Source organism: Rana temporaria (assembly GCF_905171775.1).
Source record: "Rana temporaria chromosome 13 unlocalized genomic scaffold, aRanTem1.1 chr13a, whole genome shotgun sequence".
Lineage (NCBI taxonomy): Eukaryota > Metazoa > Chordata > Amphibia > Anura > Ranidae > Rana > Rana temporaria.
This window is the reverse complement of record NW_024404494.1, coordinates 40,158-56,864: the sequence shown is the minus strand read 5'-3', so window position 1 is coordinate 56,864 and position 16,707 is coordinate 40,158. Positions and strand designations below refer to the sequence as shown.

The window sequence follows — 16,707 nt, the reverse complement described above, 5'->3', positions numbered from 1 at the left end:
GCGCGGAGGGGCGGCAGTGGCATGGAGTCCCCCGACGCCCAGAACATACAGTTAAGGGCAGCAAGTTGCATTCTAGCAGGACTAAATGTAGTGTGGGGGAATCCGCCCACTCGTTAACAAGTGATTGCAGCAATGTCGCCGAAATCACTTGTAAAATGTGTGCTGCAGTCTGTCTGTCCCCCCCCCCCCCACATACCTCTCTCTGCTGGCTCTGTCTTCAGGACTCTGTCCTCCCCCCAGCCGCCGAACCTGTCTCCTGTCCCTGCCGCTGATGTACACAGTGAGAGGGGTGAGCTGTGCTCTTCCAATCTCAGCTGTGACAGGAGTTCTAGCACAGTGCTAGGACTCCTGTTTTGAAGGTGACGGGGTCAATAAAGAGAACCTGTCACCTTCAATTACTATCACACAGGGAATTGTTTTCTCCTGTGTGATAGCAATAAAAAAAAATATAAAAATAATAATTAAATTAATAAATTAAATTATAAAAAATTAAAGAATAAGAAAAATATTATTAAAAATAATAAGAAAATTATATATATTAAAAAAAAAAAAGTAAACGACAAGCTACAAATAAATAAAAAGTAAAAAAAACGAACAAAAAATATTTTAACTAACAATGCCGCCCCTGCCATCCGGTTGCAATTCTCCGTTGATTTGGGGGGGGGAGGTGATTCGGTTGACAGGGAGGGGGTGCATTGCGGAACCTGGCCTTGGGGCGGCAGGGAGAGCAAATCCGGCCCTGTACATAGTACACAATACAGTGCAGCTGTAGTTGCTATTTGCAGTCTTTTTTTTACATTTTAGTAATTCCACCCCAATAGAGCGACAGGTGAATATGAACGACTTCTTATGGACGATGAGATCTTTTCTCACACACAATGATGGGATCACATGAATACTTCTCAGTCCTGTGGATCAGACGTATTGCCATATTTTGGCGCACTCCATACACAGAGGGCAATCAAGGTAAAGGAGGATCTGCCAGATGTAATTATGATGAATTGTTTATTAATTGGATGTGATTTTTGATTTCGCAAATATCAGGCGTTGTTTCAGTCTGGCGTCGGGGCGGTGTGTTCCCAGGCTCTGGGAAGGTCTTCTGGTGTCTACATATAGGATTTGTTTCTGGCTCTGCAGACGTGAAGGATCTCTCCCTGTGGAAGGCTCTTCAGGTAGGTACTGGTATGGCCGGGACAAGGGGTGGGCAGGAGGGACGGCTGCCCGGGGAACTGTGGTATCATGTGGAGTGGGGGTAGGGTGACCACGTGTCCTGGATTGCCCGGGACAGTCCCGCATTCTGTAGGTCTGTCCCGGGCACCCTAACTCTGGGACAATACAGTGTCCCCGGAATGAAACTGACACAGGTCCCAGCATGAACCCCTCAGAGCTTAAGATGTGACCCCCCCAAACTAGTGAAGAACTACAGGTCCCAGCATAGATCTGTGAAATCTATGGGGTCACACCCTTAGATCTCACTGGTTCATGCTGGGAGTTTCAAAATTGGGGGAGTCACATCTTTAGATATCATCGGTTCATGCTGGGATTGGTAGTCCTTTACTTTGGGGGGGGGGGGGGTGACCTCCTCAAAGTTAAGGACTACAGATCCCAGCATGAACCCCCCCCCCCCAGAGCTGAAGATGTGAGACCCCCTGCCCCCCAAATAGTGAAGAACTACAGGTCCCAGCATAAACATGTGAAATCTATGGGATCACACACTTAGATCTCAGGGGTTTATTATAACTGACAATTGCACGCTGTACCCGAACAAAATGTCAATTTTTTCCCCCACAAATAGAGCTTTCTTTTGGTGGTATTTGATCACCTCTGCGTTTTTAGTTATTTTTTGCGCTATAAACAAAAAAAGAGCGACAATTCTGAAAAAAATAAAAATAAAAACAAATATTTTTTACTTTCTGCTTTCAAACATCCAATAAAAACAAAAAAATAATAATTTCTTTCTGCTACATGTTTTTGGTAAAACAAATCCCAATAAGTGTATATTGATTCATTTGCGCAAAAGTTATAGCACCTACAAACTACGGGATATTTTTATGGACTTCTTTACTAGTAATGGCGGCGATCAGTGATTTATTATTTTTTTCCGGACTGCAACATTGTGGCGAACAAATCTGACACCTAACTGACACTAAGGCCCCTTTCACACTACCGTGACTTCTAAGTCACGCGATTTTACAGCGATTTCGCAGCCACGATTTCAGGAAAACTTGAGGTCTTTGGACCTCAACTCACATCAAAGTCGGACCAAAGTCGGAGGTGACTCCTCCGTGCATGATGGTGGGGCTGGGGAAGGAGCAGGGCAGGACTTAGGGTGGTGGGGGCCCCCTGGGCTTAATAATCAAAGGGGCCCCCTGGAGCAGAGAAGCGGGGGGTGGGTTGTTACGAACGACCGATCGGGGGGGGGCTGGATCCGCCGACGACCTCTTCCCAGTGCCGCCTTTAGTAATTTTGGTGCCCCTTACACAGCTGCAGTAAAGGGGCCCCCTGGAGCATCGAAGTTCTTGAGCGGCAAGGGGGGGCTGGGAGCTGCAGAGAATTACATCCATCGGCCGAAGTTGTTGAGCGGGGGGGGGGGGTGCTGAAATTACCGTGAACGCTATTGCCTTACGGGAGGGGGTTGCCGCAATTGCCGCAAACAGGGAAGGGGTTGGCGTGATTGGGCCCGGGGGCCCCCTATTGGGAGGGGCCCATGGGCTTGAGCCCAGTGAAGCCCAATGGTAAGTCCAGCCCTGGGAAGGAGTGACTATGGACAAGGAGCCGGTGCGGTGGAAGGCACACTAGTATAACCCTGGGGGACAGAGGATGAGGAGGATGAGGGCGGCTTTGTTATCCACTCCACCAACTCTTCTGCATAAATAAGAAGGAAGGTTTTGGACGGCCGCACTCCAAAAAAAATTGTTCCTTTTTGTTGTAAAATCAAATCACAAAAATACATGCCACAGCTAAAAAAACTGATACAAACTGACGCGTTTCACACTGTAACTCAGTGCTTAATCATAGCTAACACACCCAACAAATGGATATTGAATATGTACTCTGACCCACTGATCACATGACCAGTGGGATGGTGATTGGAGACCCAATTAACAGATAATTAGCTGGTATCTCCTGTGAACACAGATGAATCCAAACGTGATTAAGAAACACACACACACCCATCAAAAGACCTACATTTTGTACTTCTTTTTATTTTCGTATTTATGTTTGTTTTTATTCATTTATCTACATCTATGTTAATATTTTGTTTATGTGTACAAATCTTATATATCATTCTTGCGAATGTGATAAATAAAATAAATATAAACATAAATGTGAAGTATAAAAATATTTTAAAAAAAATCTCTTTTTATATATAAATGTAAATGTGTGTAGGTCACTGTTAAAAAAAACGATCTTTATAAAGACCCAACGAGTAAACTAGTACGGTGTAATAAATAGGTTAAATTAAATTAATTTAAATAAAATAAAATTAAATGTAATTAAATATTGATTATTAGTAATGTGTTACCTAATAGATGCGACTCATCGTGAATCCCTGGAATCAATGGTACATAGTATCCAGTAATAGGTCCTGGGAAATCACGATAAGTCTGTATATGGTGATTAGGGATGAGCTTCGATTTCGAGTCGTACAATTTGGGGTGTTCGCGGCAAATTCGAAAAGCCGCGGAACACCCTGGAAAAGTCTATGGGAGAAATCTAAAGTGCTAATTTTAAAGGCTTATATGCAAGATATTGTCCTAAAAAGTGTTTGGGGACCCGGGTCCTGCCCCTCATTTTGATAGACAGATCACCCATCCCAGGATTGGACTGGTGATCAGTCTATCAAAGTGCCCGGACAAGGGGGAGGGGCTATATATGACGACGCGCGGCGGGGAACACAGCTATTCAAATGAAAGCTGGTATGTTCCCCGAGCGCCGGTCGGCTAGATGGCGGGGGCTTTCTCTTTGCCACTGGAGACCTACACAAAGCTGAATTTGGGGACACGGCTGCATTGGGAGACACGGCTGCTTTGGGAGGCACGGCTGCATTGGGAGACACGGCTCCATTTGGGGACACGGCTGCATTTGGGGACACAAGGCTTCATTTGGGGACACAAGGCTTCATTTGGGGAGACACGGCTGCATTGGGAGACACGGCTGCATTTAGGGACACGGCTGCATTGGGAGACACGGCTGCATTGGGAGGCACGGCTGCATTGGGAGACACGGCTGCATTGGGAGGCACGGCTGCATTGGGAGACACGGCTGCATTTGGGGAGACACGGCTGCATTTGGGGAGACACGGCTGCATTTGGGGACACAAGGCTTCATTTGGGGACACAAGGCTTTATTTGGGGAGACACGGCTGCATTGGGAGACACGGCTGCATTGGGAGACACGGCTGCATTTAGGGACACGGCTGCATTTAGGGACACGGCTGCATTGGGAGACACGGCTGCATTGGGAGACACGGCTGCATTGGGAGAAACGGCTGCATTTGGGGACACACGGCTGCATTTGGGGACACATGGCTGCATTTTTAAAAAAAAGTATCGATTATCGGCATTGGCGAGTACATAAAAAAAAGTATTGGTACTTGTACTCGGTCCTAAAAAAGTGGTATCGGGACAACCCTATTTTCTACATAACTTAATGACCTTACTAATGAACCTTTAAGATGATATAGAAGTCGTCTTGTTAAGTTTGATCAGGGTTTGAAAACAAAGACTCAACTAACACATTGGCATTGACACAAACACATTACCATCATTATCTGCGGGTGACACATTGTTTTTATTTGTAGGTAGGCCCCTATACTCTGAAGACTCGAAGATCCTCCTAATTGTGTTCTTCCTTATCCTGATCATAACGAAGAAAGCCCAAGCCCTAAGTGAAGCAGTAGAAGGAAATATGGAATTTGCTACAAGTGTCTTCAAGGATACGACCTCTGTGTCTTCCCAAGACGAGGCTCCCCTAGACAAAAATGTTTTTTCCTCCCCTGTAGGCATTTCATCTGCTCTTTACAAATGGGAAATCTTGGAAAGTTTGACCCCAAACAACGATCCAGAAAATAAAGTCCATCCGCTCTATTCCAATCAATCCCAGGGGTGGAATGAACCACAGAGCAAAAGTGGAAATGCGATCTTTATTGACAACTCCCTGACCTTGCATAAGAACTTTCAAGGTGATGAACAAAACGACGGCCATGACAAAATGATGAAGGTCGACTTCCGTCACCCAAAAGGAGCTGAAAAGGAAATAAATGATTATGTGAAGAGTAAGACTGAAGGCGAAATTAAGGATGTTGTCAAGGATCTTTCCAAAGACACAAAGATGGTCCTGATCAACTATGTTCTGTTTAAGGGTAAGAAGAGAGCAGCTAGAGCCAGGGCCGCCATCAGCAATTATGGGGCCCCTTACACAGCTTCAGGCATGGGCCCCCTGGAGCAGAGAACCGGGGGGGGGGCGCCGCCTGAAATTGAGGAGCGGGGGGGGGGGGCTGCCGCGAAATAAATAAAAATATATATAAAAAAGGGGGGTAGCCATCTGGGGCCCTGGGGACCTCTGGGCCCTTTAATAAAAAAAAATAAAAAAAATAAACCTTGGGGCCCTTTAATAAAGAAAAATATATAAAATAAAAAATAAAATAAACATTTATAAAAATTAAAAAAAAGGGGGAGGGGTTGCCATCCAGGGCCCTGGGGACCTCTGGGCCCTTTCATAAAATATATATATATATATATATATATATATATATATATATATATATATATATATATATATATAAACAAAAATAAAAAAATAAACATTTATAAAAATAAATAAAAAAACTTTTTTTTTTTTAATAAAAAAAAAGGGGGGCCTCCAGACCTCTAAAAAAAAAATTGTCCCTTTAATAAAAAATAAAATAAAAATATATAAAAAAATATATATATTTTTTTTATAAAAAAAAAAAAGGGGGTGTTTTTTTTTTAAAGGGGGTTGCCATCCAGGCCCCTGGGGACCTCCGGGCCCCTTACAGGTGTACTGCCTGTACCCCCCCTGATGGCGGCCCTGGCTAGAGCCAATGATCATATACTAGATGATATGTTGTTCTTTACTTAAAGCGGAGGTTCACCCTAATAACATGTATATCTGACCAACTTCCTTATATTCGTAACAAGTACAGTCCGCAATTTATTTTTTATTTTTTATGCTTTACGTACCTTGTAATCCATCTTTTCAATCTACTTCTCCGTGCGGGAGTAGGCGTTTCTATGCCTAGGGGGATTGTCATCTGGGAGGTCGCCCAGATGACTGACGTCTGTTCCCCCCCCCCCGGCGGATAAGGCCCCGCCCCCATGTATTGCGTAGGCGCGCACGAGTTACGGGGTTTCCGAAAGAAGCCGAACACGCAGAGCGCAGGCGCCGTATAGAGCCGACTCACATCTCTGCATGTTCAGCTTCTTTCGGAAACCCGACAACTCGGGATAAGAGGGTAACATTATCTCAATGGTCATAATACATGGAGGAGGAACCTCAACTGTCTGCAGTAGAGGGATGACTTGATGTATTATGAAGGAGATGGAATATCAGGTAAAAATGCAGAACATTTGTATGTAGCTTTAGGAGATTATTTGCCCATTACACAGAGATTGCATTTCCTTGTATTACGTTTTTTATTTCATTAGGGAAATGGAAGGAACCTTTTCATCCAGGTAATACAAAAGTTGAGAAGTTCTTCGTTGATGAGAAGACAGCGGTGGATGTTCCAATGATGAATCTCACGGGGCGCTTCAACATTTGCCATGCCACGGATCTCCCTTGTACAGTGGTGGAGCTTCCGTACAAGGATGACGCATCCGTGATTATCGTCATGGCCGAGCGGCGCAAGATCAACGAGGTAGAGCGAGGAATGTCCGCTGAGACCGTACAACGGTGGAAGACATTGTCCACGGAAATGTAAGTGAAGAAGACGGTTGGCAAATGTATAACATCAACTTTTAGTTGTACTGTTCACTCACTCACAGAAAGTCCCCTTATTCTGACCTGACACATGCCAGCTGAAAGTTTAAATCGGACAGAGACACACACGATCGGACTTTCTGCGAACAAAGTTTTCGACTTTTGTCCGTCAACTTGTATTGCATACAAACGGCAAAGAAATTGTTGGCCGACAAACGCGAAACGACGCGTTTTTTCAGCTCTTTAGCGCCACCCTTTGGGCAACTTCTGCTAATGTTGTTGTGTTATGGTGAGCATTGCTTCTGAGCACGCGTGTTTGTACTTTGGAGTTTTGTCCGATGGATAATCCGACAACACACTTTTGTTGGCAGACAATTTTAAAGCGTGCTATCCCACATTTATTGGCGGAAAATCCGACAACAATTATCCAATGGATTGTACAAACGGTCGGATTTTCCGACAGCAGCCTGTCATATGTACCATGTATAGAACCTTCTGCAGCAAAATTTACATTTCTAAAGCAAAAAAGAAAAAAAACGTAGATTAAAAATGTGCGAGCCCCCCCAATCCATACCAGGCCCTTTGGGTCTGGTATGTATTTTAATGGGAGCCCCACGCCAAACAGTGTATGTTGAGGGCATGTGGCCTGCTGTACTGCATGCTCAGATAAGGGTCTGGTATGGATTTTGAGGGGGACCCAGCTCAGTTTTTTAAAATGTTTGCGTGGAGTTCCCTTAAAATCAATACCAGAACCAAGGGGCCTGGCATGGATTGCAGGGGCCCCCATGCCTTTTTTTTCTCACATTTTTCTATTGCTGGCGATAGTATTGTATTGCCGGCAATTTAAATAGCATTTTTCTTCTTTCGAAATGTCAGTTTTGCTGCAGCAGGTTCTATACATGGTACAGATGTGCCACTTTACATGCAGACTAAGGACACCCCCCCACAGGCACTATATTTAAAGGAATTTGTAATTGTTATTGTGTAGGGTTGTCCCGATAACACTTTTTTGAGACCGAGTACAAGTACCGATACTTTTTTTCAAGTACTCGCCGATACCGATTACCGATACTTTTTTAATGTCATGTGACAGTGGCAGTATTTTTATTTTTTTTAGGGGGGGGGGGTGGATTGTCAGTGTGTGTTTTTTTTTTTTTTTAAATTTTATTTATTTAAAAAAAAAAAAGAGAACTGCATGGACGGACAAGGGGAGGTGAGAGAGCTGCACGGACGGACAGGGGGAGGTGAGAGAGCTGCACGGATGGGGGAAAAACATCAGCACGGGGGGGGGAAGACAACAGCACGGGGGGGAAGACAGCACTGAGCACGGGGGAGAGAAGACTTGTAACTCCCCTGTCTGCCCAGGTATCGGGTGAGGCATTGGAGCATTTCCCCCGAGTACAAGTACTCGGGCAAATGCTCGGTATCGGTACGCAGATGGAAGGGGCACATGTGTTAGAACCAATCCCCCTGCAGGGGGAGGCAAAAGAGGATTTTTGTCTGCAATAAGACAGTACAGCTGGCCCTCCTGCTCAGCTTGGGCTGCCCTTCTGAACTGATGGGGCCCGGCCCCACAAAGAGGGCTGGTTGTACTGCCTTATCAGTGGCCCCCGACTGTCACTGTAATAATGACACTGGCTGGGAGGGAGTTAACATCTAGGGGTTAAACATGTGCCTAACTATGTGTAATATATGCTGCTTTCCCTGATAGATCTCTTAGCTTTGTATCCCTATCCTAGATGATCCCCTCCATACAACAGAGGGCTCTGGGCTGTGATTGGACACAGCCGATCCGCAGGTCCGGAACCTGAAAACAGACGGCGACATATGGGTATGTCGCTTTGCCTGTGCGGGCCGCCCAGCGTAAGGCCTAATATTGTGTTATTTTTATGTACACCTCTGAAAATTGGGTCTTTTTCTTTTTCTTTTGGTGTATCTTGAGGCTTTTTTTTATTGTGTATTTATCTATGTGGTTTGAGTTGCCTCTTTTTATCCCAGTGTCTTTTGTTGCATCTATCGGTATTGGACCATATAAATGTCGTCATTTTTTTTTTTTTGTAGGTCCATACAACTTTCCATTCCTAAATTTTCTATTAATTCAACTATAGACGCCGCTGACTACTCAGGGATTACTTGCAATGTCAACCTCAAACTGGGAAAAGTAAGTTTGCTTTTATCTTCAGTTATTTGGTTCATATGTAACACGTAAATATATATGGTGACAGTGCGAGGCCCTGCCACTGTGATAATGGCTGGAAAAAGGGACCCGGATTTACGCGTATGCAGAGTGCGGGACTCCGGAGTATTGATTTGAGTGGAGCTTTCTCTGGATTTTGGTTGTAACAGAATGTCCCACACTCCGATTGAGTGCTTCCGTCATATACCGCTTCCTATCAGTCTGGATATAGATATCGGATATTCCAGCTGCCCTCAACACACAACGAGGCGAGACTTGTTTATGTGCTGAAAATGGAGGGGTAGATTCAGATAGCTGCACCGCTTCTTACGGCGACACAGCGTATCGTATTTACACTGTGCCGACGTAAGTTTGAGAGGCAAGTGCTGTATTCACAAAGCACTTGCCTCCTAACTTACGGCGGCGTAGCGTAAATTGGGGCCGGCGTAAGCGCGCGTCATTCAAATGATGTTGAGGGGGGCGTGTTTTATTTAAATTAGGTTGACCCCGCGTATCTTACATTTTTTATGAACGGCGCATGCGCCGTTCGTGAAAAATCCCAGTGCGCATGCTCGAAATTCTGACGCAATTGTCATTGTCATTGTCATTGTCCAGCCCTATTCGCGAACGACTTACGCAAACGACGTAATAAATTCAAATTTCGAAGCGGGAACGACGTCCATACTTAACATTGGCTGCGCCACCTAATAGCAGGAGCAACGTTAGGCCGAAAAAGCCTTACGCAAATTACGTAAAAAACTACCGCTGGGCGCACGTACGTTCGTGAATCGACGTAACTAGGTAATTTGCATATTCTACGCCGAAAACAACAGAAGCGGTACTTAGCGGCCAGCATCAGAATGCACCCTAAGATACGACTGCGTAATAGAATTACACCAGTCGGATCTTAGGCTAATGTCGGCGTATCTACCTTTCTGAATACAGAAAGTAGATACGCCGGCGCAGCTTTGAATTTACGCGGCGTATCTATGGATACGCCAGCGTAATTCTTTGCTGAATCCGGGCCGGAGTGTTTAATAGAACCAATAATGCAACCTTATATACAGTTTAAAGAGGAGGTAACCAGAACATAAATTAACATGAGCTAATTAACTAATCAGTGAGATATGACCTTTCAAGGTAGACATCCCGTCTCCTCTCATCTGCTATACAATACACATTATCATAAGTGTAAACACAGGGCATCTTCACACAGTAGCAGGGTCAATTAGCACAGAGAACAGAGAGATGGCTGGAGGTGTGGGCATTAGCATCTATGAATGAGTTACTCTTACAACCAACCCTTTTGAGTTCAGAATCAACAACCAGCAAATAGTTCTCGCAGATATCCTGGAAAATATTGTAGATAATAATTACATAATAATCCCATCTCAGGTAGTCCAAGATATCATTTCTCAGTCATCCTATGCCCCTAGTGGACATGATTTTAGACATAAGAGGGCCAGATTCACAGTGAGAGTACGCCGGCGTATCTGCTGATACTCCGGCGTACTTTAAAATTTCCCGCGTTGTATCTTTAGTTTGAATCCTCAAACCAAGATACGACGGCTTCTGGCTTCGATCCGACAGGCGTACGCCTTCGGATCGTAGGTGCAATACTTCGGCGCCCGCTGGGTGGAGTTCGCATCATTTTCCGCGTCGGGTATGCTAATTAGCTTTTTCCGGCGATCCACGAAGGTACGCGCGGCCGTCGCATTCTCTTACGTCGTCTCTAGTTGGCTTTTTCCGGCATGTAGTGCTATTTCGTGGCGTATAGATAGACTTGCCATGTTAAAGTATGGCCGTCGTTCCCGCGTCGAATTTTAATTTTTTTTTTTTGCATAAGTCGTCCGTGAATAGGAAAGGACGTAACTCACGTCGAAGTTCAAAAAATTATGTCATTTCGCGCAAAGCACGGCGGGAAATTTCAAAACGGAGCATGTGCAGTTCAAGCGGCGCGGGGACATGCTTCATTTAAATGAATCACGCCCCCTACCCGCCCAATTTGAAATACGCCCTGAGAAGTACACTACGCCGCCGTAACTTACGGCGCAAAATCTTCCTGGATTCGAAATTCCCGCCAGGTAAGATACGGCGGCGTAGCGTATCTCTGATACGCTGCGCCAGGGCAATTCTCTCTGAATCAAGAGGGTCCAGTGATGTCCCTGGCCGCTAGGTGGCGCTTCCGTAGATTTACACGTCGAATATGGTAATGAGCTAGATACACCGATTCACAAACGTAGTTGTGCCCGGTGTATCGATATACGTCGTTTGCGTAAACCGTCGGACCGGCGTAAAGTTACCCCTGCTATATGAGGCGCAGGCAATGTTAGGTATGAACGTCGGGACAGCGTCGAATTTTCCGTCGTTTGCGTAAGTCGTCCGTGAATGGGGCTGGGCGTAAGTTACGTTCACGTCAAAAGCATTGACTATTTGCAGCGTGATTTCGAGCATGCGCACTGGGATACTTTCACGGACGGCGCATGCGCCGTTCCTTAGAAGTGTCAAATACGTGGGGTCACTAGTAATTAGCATACAACACGCCCCCTACCAGCCTATTTTGAATTAGGCGGGCTTACGCCGGCCCATATACGCTACACCGCCGTAACTTCGGGCGCAAAATCTTTCTGAATACAGGACTTGTGCCCAAAGTTACGGCGGCGTACCGTATATGCGATGCGCTACGCCCGCCTAAGTCTCTCTGAATCTAGCCCCATGTGTGTAAAAAATAAAGACATATTCAGTACATGTCTACAACACATGCACATTCCTTATGTTTTATTCTTTCTGCAAGAATGGAAAAATAACCATCGATCCTGACTGAAATCCAGTGAGCTCCTAACTTCCTGTGCTGTCTTTCCTGCTGCACCAACATTCCATACTAAATCATCTAAAGATGATGCACAAGAAAGTCCACAATCAGTTTGCTGAAGACAAGCAGACTAAGGACATGGATTACTGGAACCACGTCCTGTGGTCTGATGAGACAAGATAAAGGTATTTGGTGTCAGATGGTGTCAGGCGTGTGTGGGGGGGAGGGACCAGGTGAGGAGGACAAAGACAAGTGTGTCTTGTCTACAGTCAGGCATGGTGGGGGGAGTGTCATGGTCTGGGGCTGCATGAGTGCTGCCGGCACTGGGGGGGCTACAGATCATTGAGGGGGCCATGAATGCCGACATGTACTGTGACATGCTGAATCAGAGCATGATCCCCGCCCTTCAGAGACTAGGCCGCAGGGGAGTATTCCAACATGATAACGACCCCAAACACACCTCCAAGATGACCACTGCCTTGCTAAAGAAGCTGAGGGTAAAGGTGATGGACTGGCCAAGTATGTCTTTAGACCTAAACCCTATTTAGCATCTGCGGGACTCCTCAAGGTGGAAGGGGGAGGAGCGCAAGGTCTCTTAGATCCACCAGCTTCGTGATGTCGTCATGGAGGAGGGGAAGAGGACTCCAGTGACAACCTGTGACGCTCTGGTGACCTCCATGCCCAAGAGGGTTAAGGCAGTGCTGGAAAATAATGGTGGCCACACAAAATATTGACACTTTGGGCCCAATTTGGACATTTTCACTTGGGGGTATACTCACTTTTGTTGCCAGCGGTTTAGACATTAATGGCTGTGTGTTGAGTTATTTGTTATACAAGCTGTACACTCACTACACAACATTGTAGATACAAAGTGTCATTTCTTCAGTGTTGTCACATGAAAAGATACAAGAAAATATTTACAAAAATGTGAGGGGTGTACTTACTTTTGTGAGATCCTGTGTGAACTGCATTTTTTTTCTCACAAAAATACACTTGAAGAAAAACACGTAATTGACAGATAAACTAGATGTTCATTTGGTGTTTCTCCTCTGCAGGTTCATCACAGAGTTAAGATAACTGTAGATGAGGAGGGGACAGCGGCGGCTGGGACTGCGGTGTTGAAGGACATTCCTACCGAGGTGAATAATAACCGTCCATTCCTATTCATTGTGTAGCGCTCACCCCGAAGGAGCCGCTGGTTGATTTTGGGATCGGCCTATTAAGTTACCCTGGCGGTGTCTAGGGGTGTAGTTGTGAGAACAGAGGTAGTGAGCGAAGGTCCAGACAGTGAATAAAGGTTTTTCCAATGCTTTATTTTCCAGGCCAACACGGCCAACATCAACATCAATTGGGAAGGACAAAGTTGATGAATAGAGAGAGAGGAAGAACTTTGCAGTATCAGGCCTGGATATAAAATGGAGCAGTCAGTACTGCTCTGAATAGTACCAACTTGTAACTCGTTCCCACTTCAATTGAGTGGGCAAAGTGTCCCCGGACAGACTCGTTTCTATAAGCCTGGCAGCCGAGACGTCACTTAGGGTTTCTAGGAGAAACAGGCCTGTTTATAGGCCTGGCTCTAGGGCCCCTATCACGGGCCTATTCAATAACTGAGCTAGGTAGACAAATGGAGCAAATCCTCCAAGTAGTTTTCTGCATCGGTCACCAGATGACAGCAAACATACCTGTCAGTACTCTGGTCATCGGATCCCCAATTGGTTTGTTAAGGCTCTGTTGGACGACCTGCCTCTGGGCAGGGCCATCTTAATAGCATTATGGGCCCCTGGGCAAAGTAATGCTATGGGGCCCCTACAAGCCCCAATTTACGCACCTACTTTACAATGTGTCACTTGTGTCAGCGTGTCACTTGCCATTGTCAGCTGTCTTCAGATTCAGCATATCAATTGGCACCCGTCCCCTGTCTGAGAGGCAGGGGAGGGGGGGTCTGAGAGGCAGAGGAGAGGGGTCTGAGAGGCAGAGGAGAGGGGTCTGAGAGGCAGAGGAGAGGGGTCTGAGAGGCAGAGGAGGGGGGGTCTGAGAGGCAGAGGAGGGGTGTCTGAGAGGCAGAGGAGAGGGGTCTGAGGGGCAGAGGAGAGGGGTCTGAGAGGCAGAGGAGGGGGGTCTGAGAGGCAGAGGAGGGGGGTCTGAGAGGCAGAGGAGAGGGGTCTGAGAGGCAGAGGAGGGGGGTCTGAGAGGCAGAGGAGGGGGGTCTGAGAGGCAGAGGAGGGGGGTCTGAGAGGCAGAGGAGAGGGGTCTGAGAGGAAGAGGAGAGGGGTCAGAGAGGCAGAGGAGGGGGGTCTGAGAGGCAGAGGAAAGGAGTCTGAGAGGCAGAGGAGGGGGGTCTGAGAGGCAGAGGAGGACGCCATTTACGTTCACGTCGAAGCAAATGACGTCCTTGCGCAAATGACGTAAATTTCAAAAATCGCGACGCGGGAACGACGTGTATACTTACCATTGGGTGCGCCTCGCAATTTGCATACTCTACGCTGACCACTACGGGAACGCCACCTAGCGGCCAGCGTCAGAATGCAGCCTAAGATACGACGGCATAAGAGCCTTATGCCAGTGGTATCTTGGGCTACAGTCGGCGTATCGAGCTTTCTGAATACAGAAAGTCGATACGCCGGCGCTACTTAGCAATTACGCTGCGTATCTATGGATACGCAGGCGTAATTACTTGCTGAATCCACCCCTGTGTGTTTACACACACAGCTCCCGGTCCCTGCTCTGTAACAAACGATCGCAGGTGCCCGGCGGTGATCGCGACCGCCGGGCACGCGCGCGGAAGTCAGGAGCGAGCGGGGCCCCTAGTGGCCGCTAGAAAAGCCGACGTTATACTACATGCTCTCGCGCAGGAGTGCCGACCTGCCGCCGTAGAACTGCGGCGGCTGGTCGTTGTGTAGTTAAGCATAACATCTTCTTTATATTTATTATCAGTTACTCTTTCATAAACAATAAAAGATTTAAAATTCTCATTCAACCGTCTCATCATTTTGATCACAATTTTATATCGGTCTGCTATAATATCATATCTGTTATATTTTCATTAAAGCGGGGGTTCACCCTAAAAAAAAAAAATTTGTTGTCTACCATGCCATCCAGCATACTAGCGTGAGCTACAGTATGCCTTTATTTTATTTTTTTGGGCTGTACTCACAGTTTAATTAGTTAGTTTTGTTTCAGACTCCCCGCGGGGAGTAGGCGTTCCTATGAAGAGGGGAACATGATTGACGGCCGGCTATAGCGCTGCGAAGAGCTGAGTCCTACTCCGGCTATTTTCGGGAAGCGTGACGCGCCATAGCCGGCCGTCAATCATGTTCCCCTCTTCATAGGAACGCCTACTCCCCGCGGGGAGTCTGAAACGAAACTAATGGATTAAACTGTGAGTACAGCACAAAAAAAATAATCAAAGGCATACTGTAGCTCACCCTAGTATGCTGGATGGCATGGTACAAAGTTGTATTTTAGGGTGAACCCCCACTTTAAGCTGGGCCCCGCCCTGGTTATCCCTCCATACAAGAAAAGATGCAATAGAGGTTGAAGCATAGAACAGGAATACATGGACGGCATTGTGGCCGTTTTTCGGTATAGCGTGGGCGGGAACAGGTTAGAGACAGAAAACACGGGGGGGGGGGGGGGGGGGTTGTATACATATTGCAGATATATACTGAATATGTTTTTAATGTTTTTTTTTTTAAAGACAAAGTTTGTCTTGACATGTAAACCGGACATTATTGTGATGTTGTTCCTCCTCTGCAGGCTCAGTGCAAAGCCAAGATAAATGTGGATGAGAAGAAGACGGAGGCCGGCGAGGACCATGTATTGGAGGCCGTTCCAATGAAACCTTCTCCCCCGCTTGTTTTTAATCGTCCGTTCTTACTTAGTATTTTTGACCAGAAAATGGATACTATTCTCTTCAAGGGTAAAGTTGTAAACCCCAAGAAATAATAATAATTCTCAGCACACGTCACTGTTGTGCCTTCAATAAAGATTATTCTTCATTCTCACGCTTCCTGACTCCTTGATGTGCGATATTTTCTGGACGCTCTTTAGGGCCACTTTCTACTTTTTAAATTCTAGCCGCGAAAACCGCCAGCAAACCCCCGGAGTAGAATGTACACATAGTGCCGGCCGCACGCTAGAAGAATTTCGTTCTTCAATTCTCTAATCTTTTAGCGATTCGGCACTGCGTCGCTTTAACAGACACTTGCGCTGTCGTGGCGACGTGGCTCCCAAACAAAATTGGCGTCTTTTCCCCACAAATAGAGCTTTCTTTTGGTGGTATTTGATCACCTTGGTGTTTATTATTTTTTGCGCTATAAACAAAAAAAAGGAGCGTCAATTTTTTGAAAAAAATAAAATAATGGACCGGATTCAGATAGATTCGTCTATCTATCTGCGGGCGTAACGTATCGCAGATACGTTACGCCGCGCCCTTGCTTACGCCCTTGCGCCCTTAGTTAGGCGGTGTAACGTATGTTGTGCGGCGTAAGCCCGCCTAATTCAAATGGGGATGATGTGGGCGTGTTTTATTTAAATCAATGGTGACCCAGCGTATTTTACGCCGTTCGTGAAAAAATCCCAGTGCGCATGCCTCGAAATTACGCCGCAAATCGTCATTGCTTTAGACGTGAGCGTAACTTACGTACAGCCCTATTCGCGAACGACGTAAAATTTCCAAAACTCGACGCGGGAACGACGTCCATACTTAACATTAGCTATGCCTCATATAGCGGTGGTAACTTTACGCTGAAAAAAGCCGAACGTAAGCGGCGTA

General features: G+C 46.2%; 1 protein-coding gene across 1 annotated transcript; it reads left to right on the top strand.

The window, feature by feature from the left end:
- Positions 1-1,025: 1,025 nt before the first annotated feature.
- LOC120921991 (alpha-1-antitrypsin-like) lies at positions 1,026-15,937 on the top strand. The gene is made up of 6 exons (XM_040334519.1): positions 1,026-1,172; positions 4,805-5,365; positions 6,672-6,942; positions 9,007-9,106; positions 12,989-13,072; positions 15,690-15,937. The coding sequence occupies exons 2-6, from the start codon at positions 4,912-4,914 to the stop codon at positions 15,876-15,878; spliced, it is 1,098 nt and encodes a 365-aa protein (XP_040190453.1). The 5' UTR covers positions 1,026-1,172; positions 4,805-4,911; the 3' UTR covers positions 15,879-15,937.
- The last annotated feature ends 770 nt before the right edge of the window (positions 15,938-16,707 follow it).

Bases quoted from the DNA above. Each gene is read 5' to 3' on its own strand.
- LOC120921991 (XM_040334519.1), top strand. From the start codon at position 4,912: ATGGAATTTGCTACAAGTGTCTTCAAGGATACGACCTCTGTGTCTTCC. The intron at 5,366-6,671 runs GTAAGAAGAGAG...TTATTTCATTAG, and splicing joins CAACTATGTTCTGTTTAAGG to GGAAATGGAAGGAACCTTTT. The intron at 6,943-9,006 runs GTAAGTGAAGAA...TTTTTTTTGTAG, and splicing joins AAGACATTGTCCACGGAAAT to GTCCATACAACTTTCCATTC.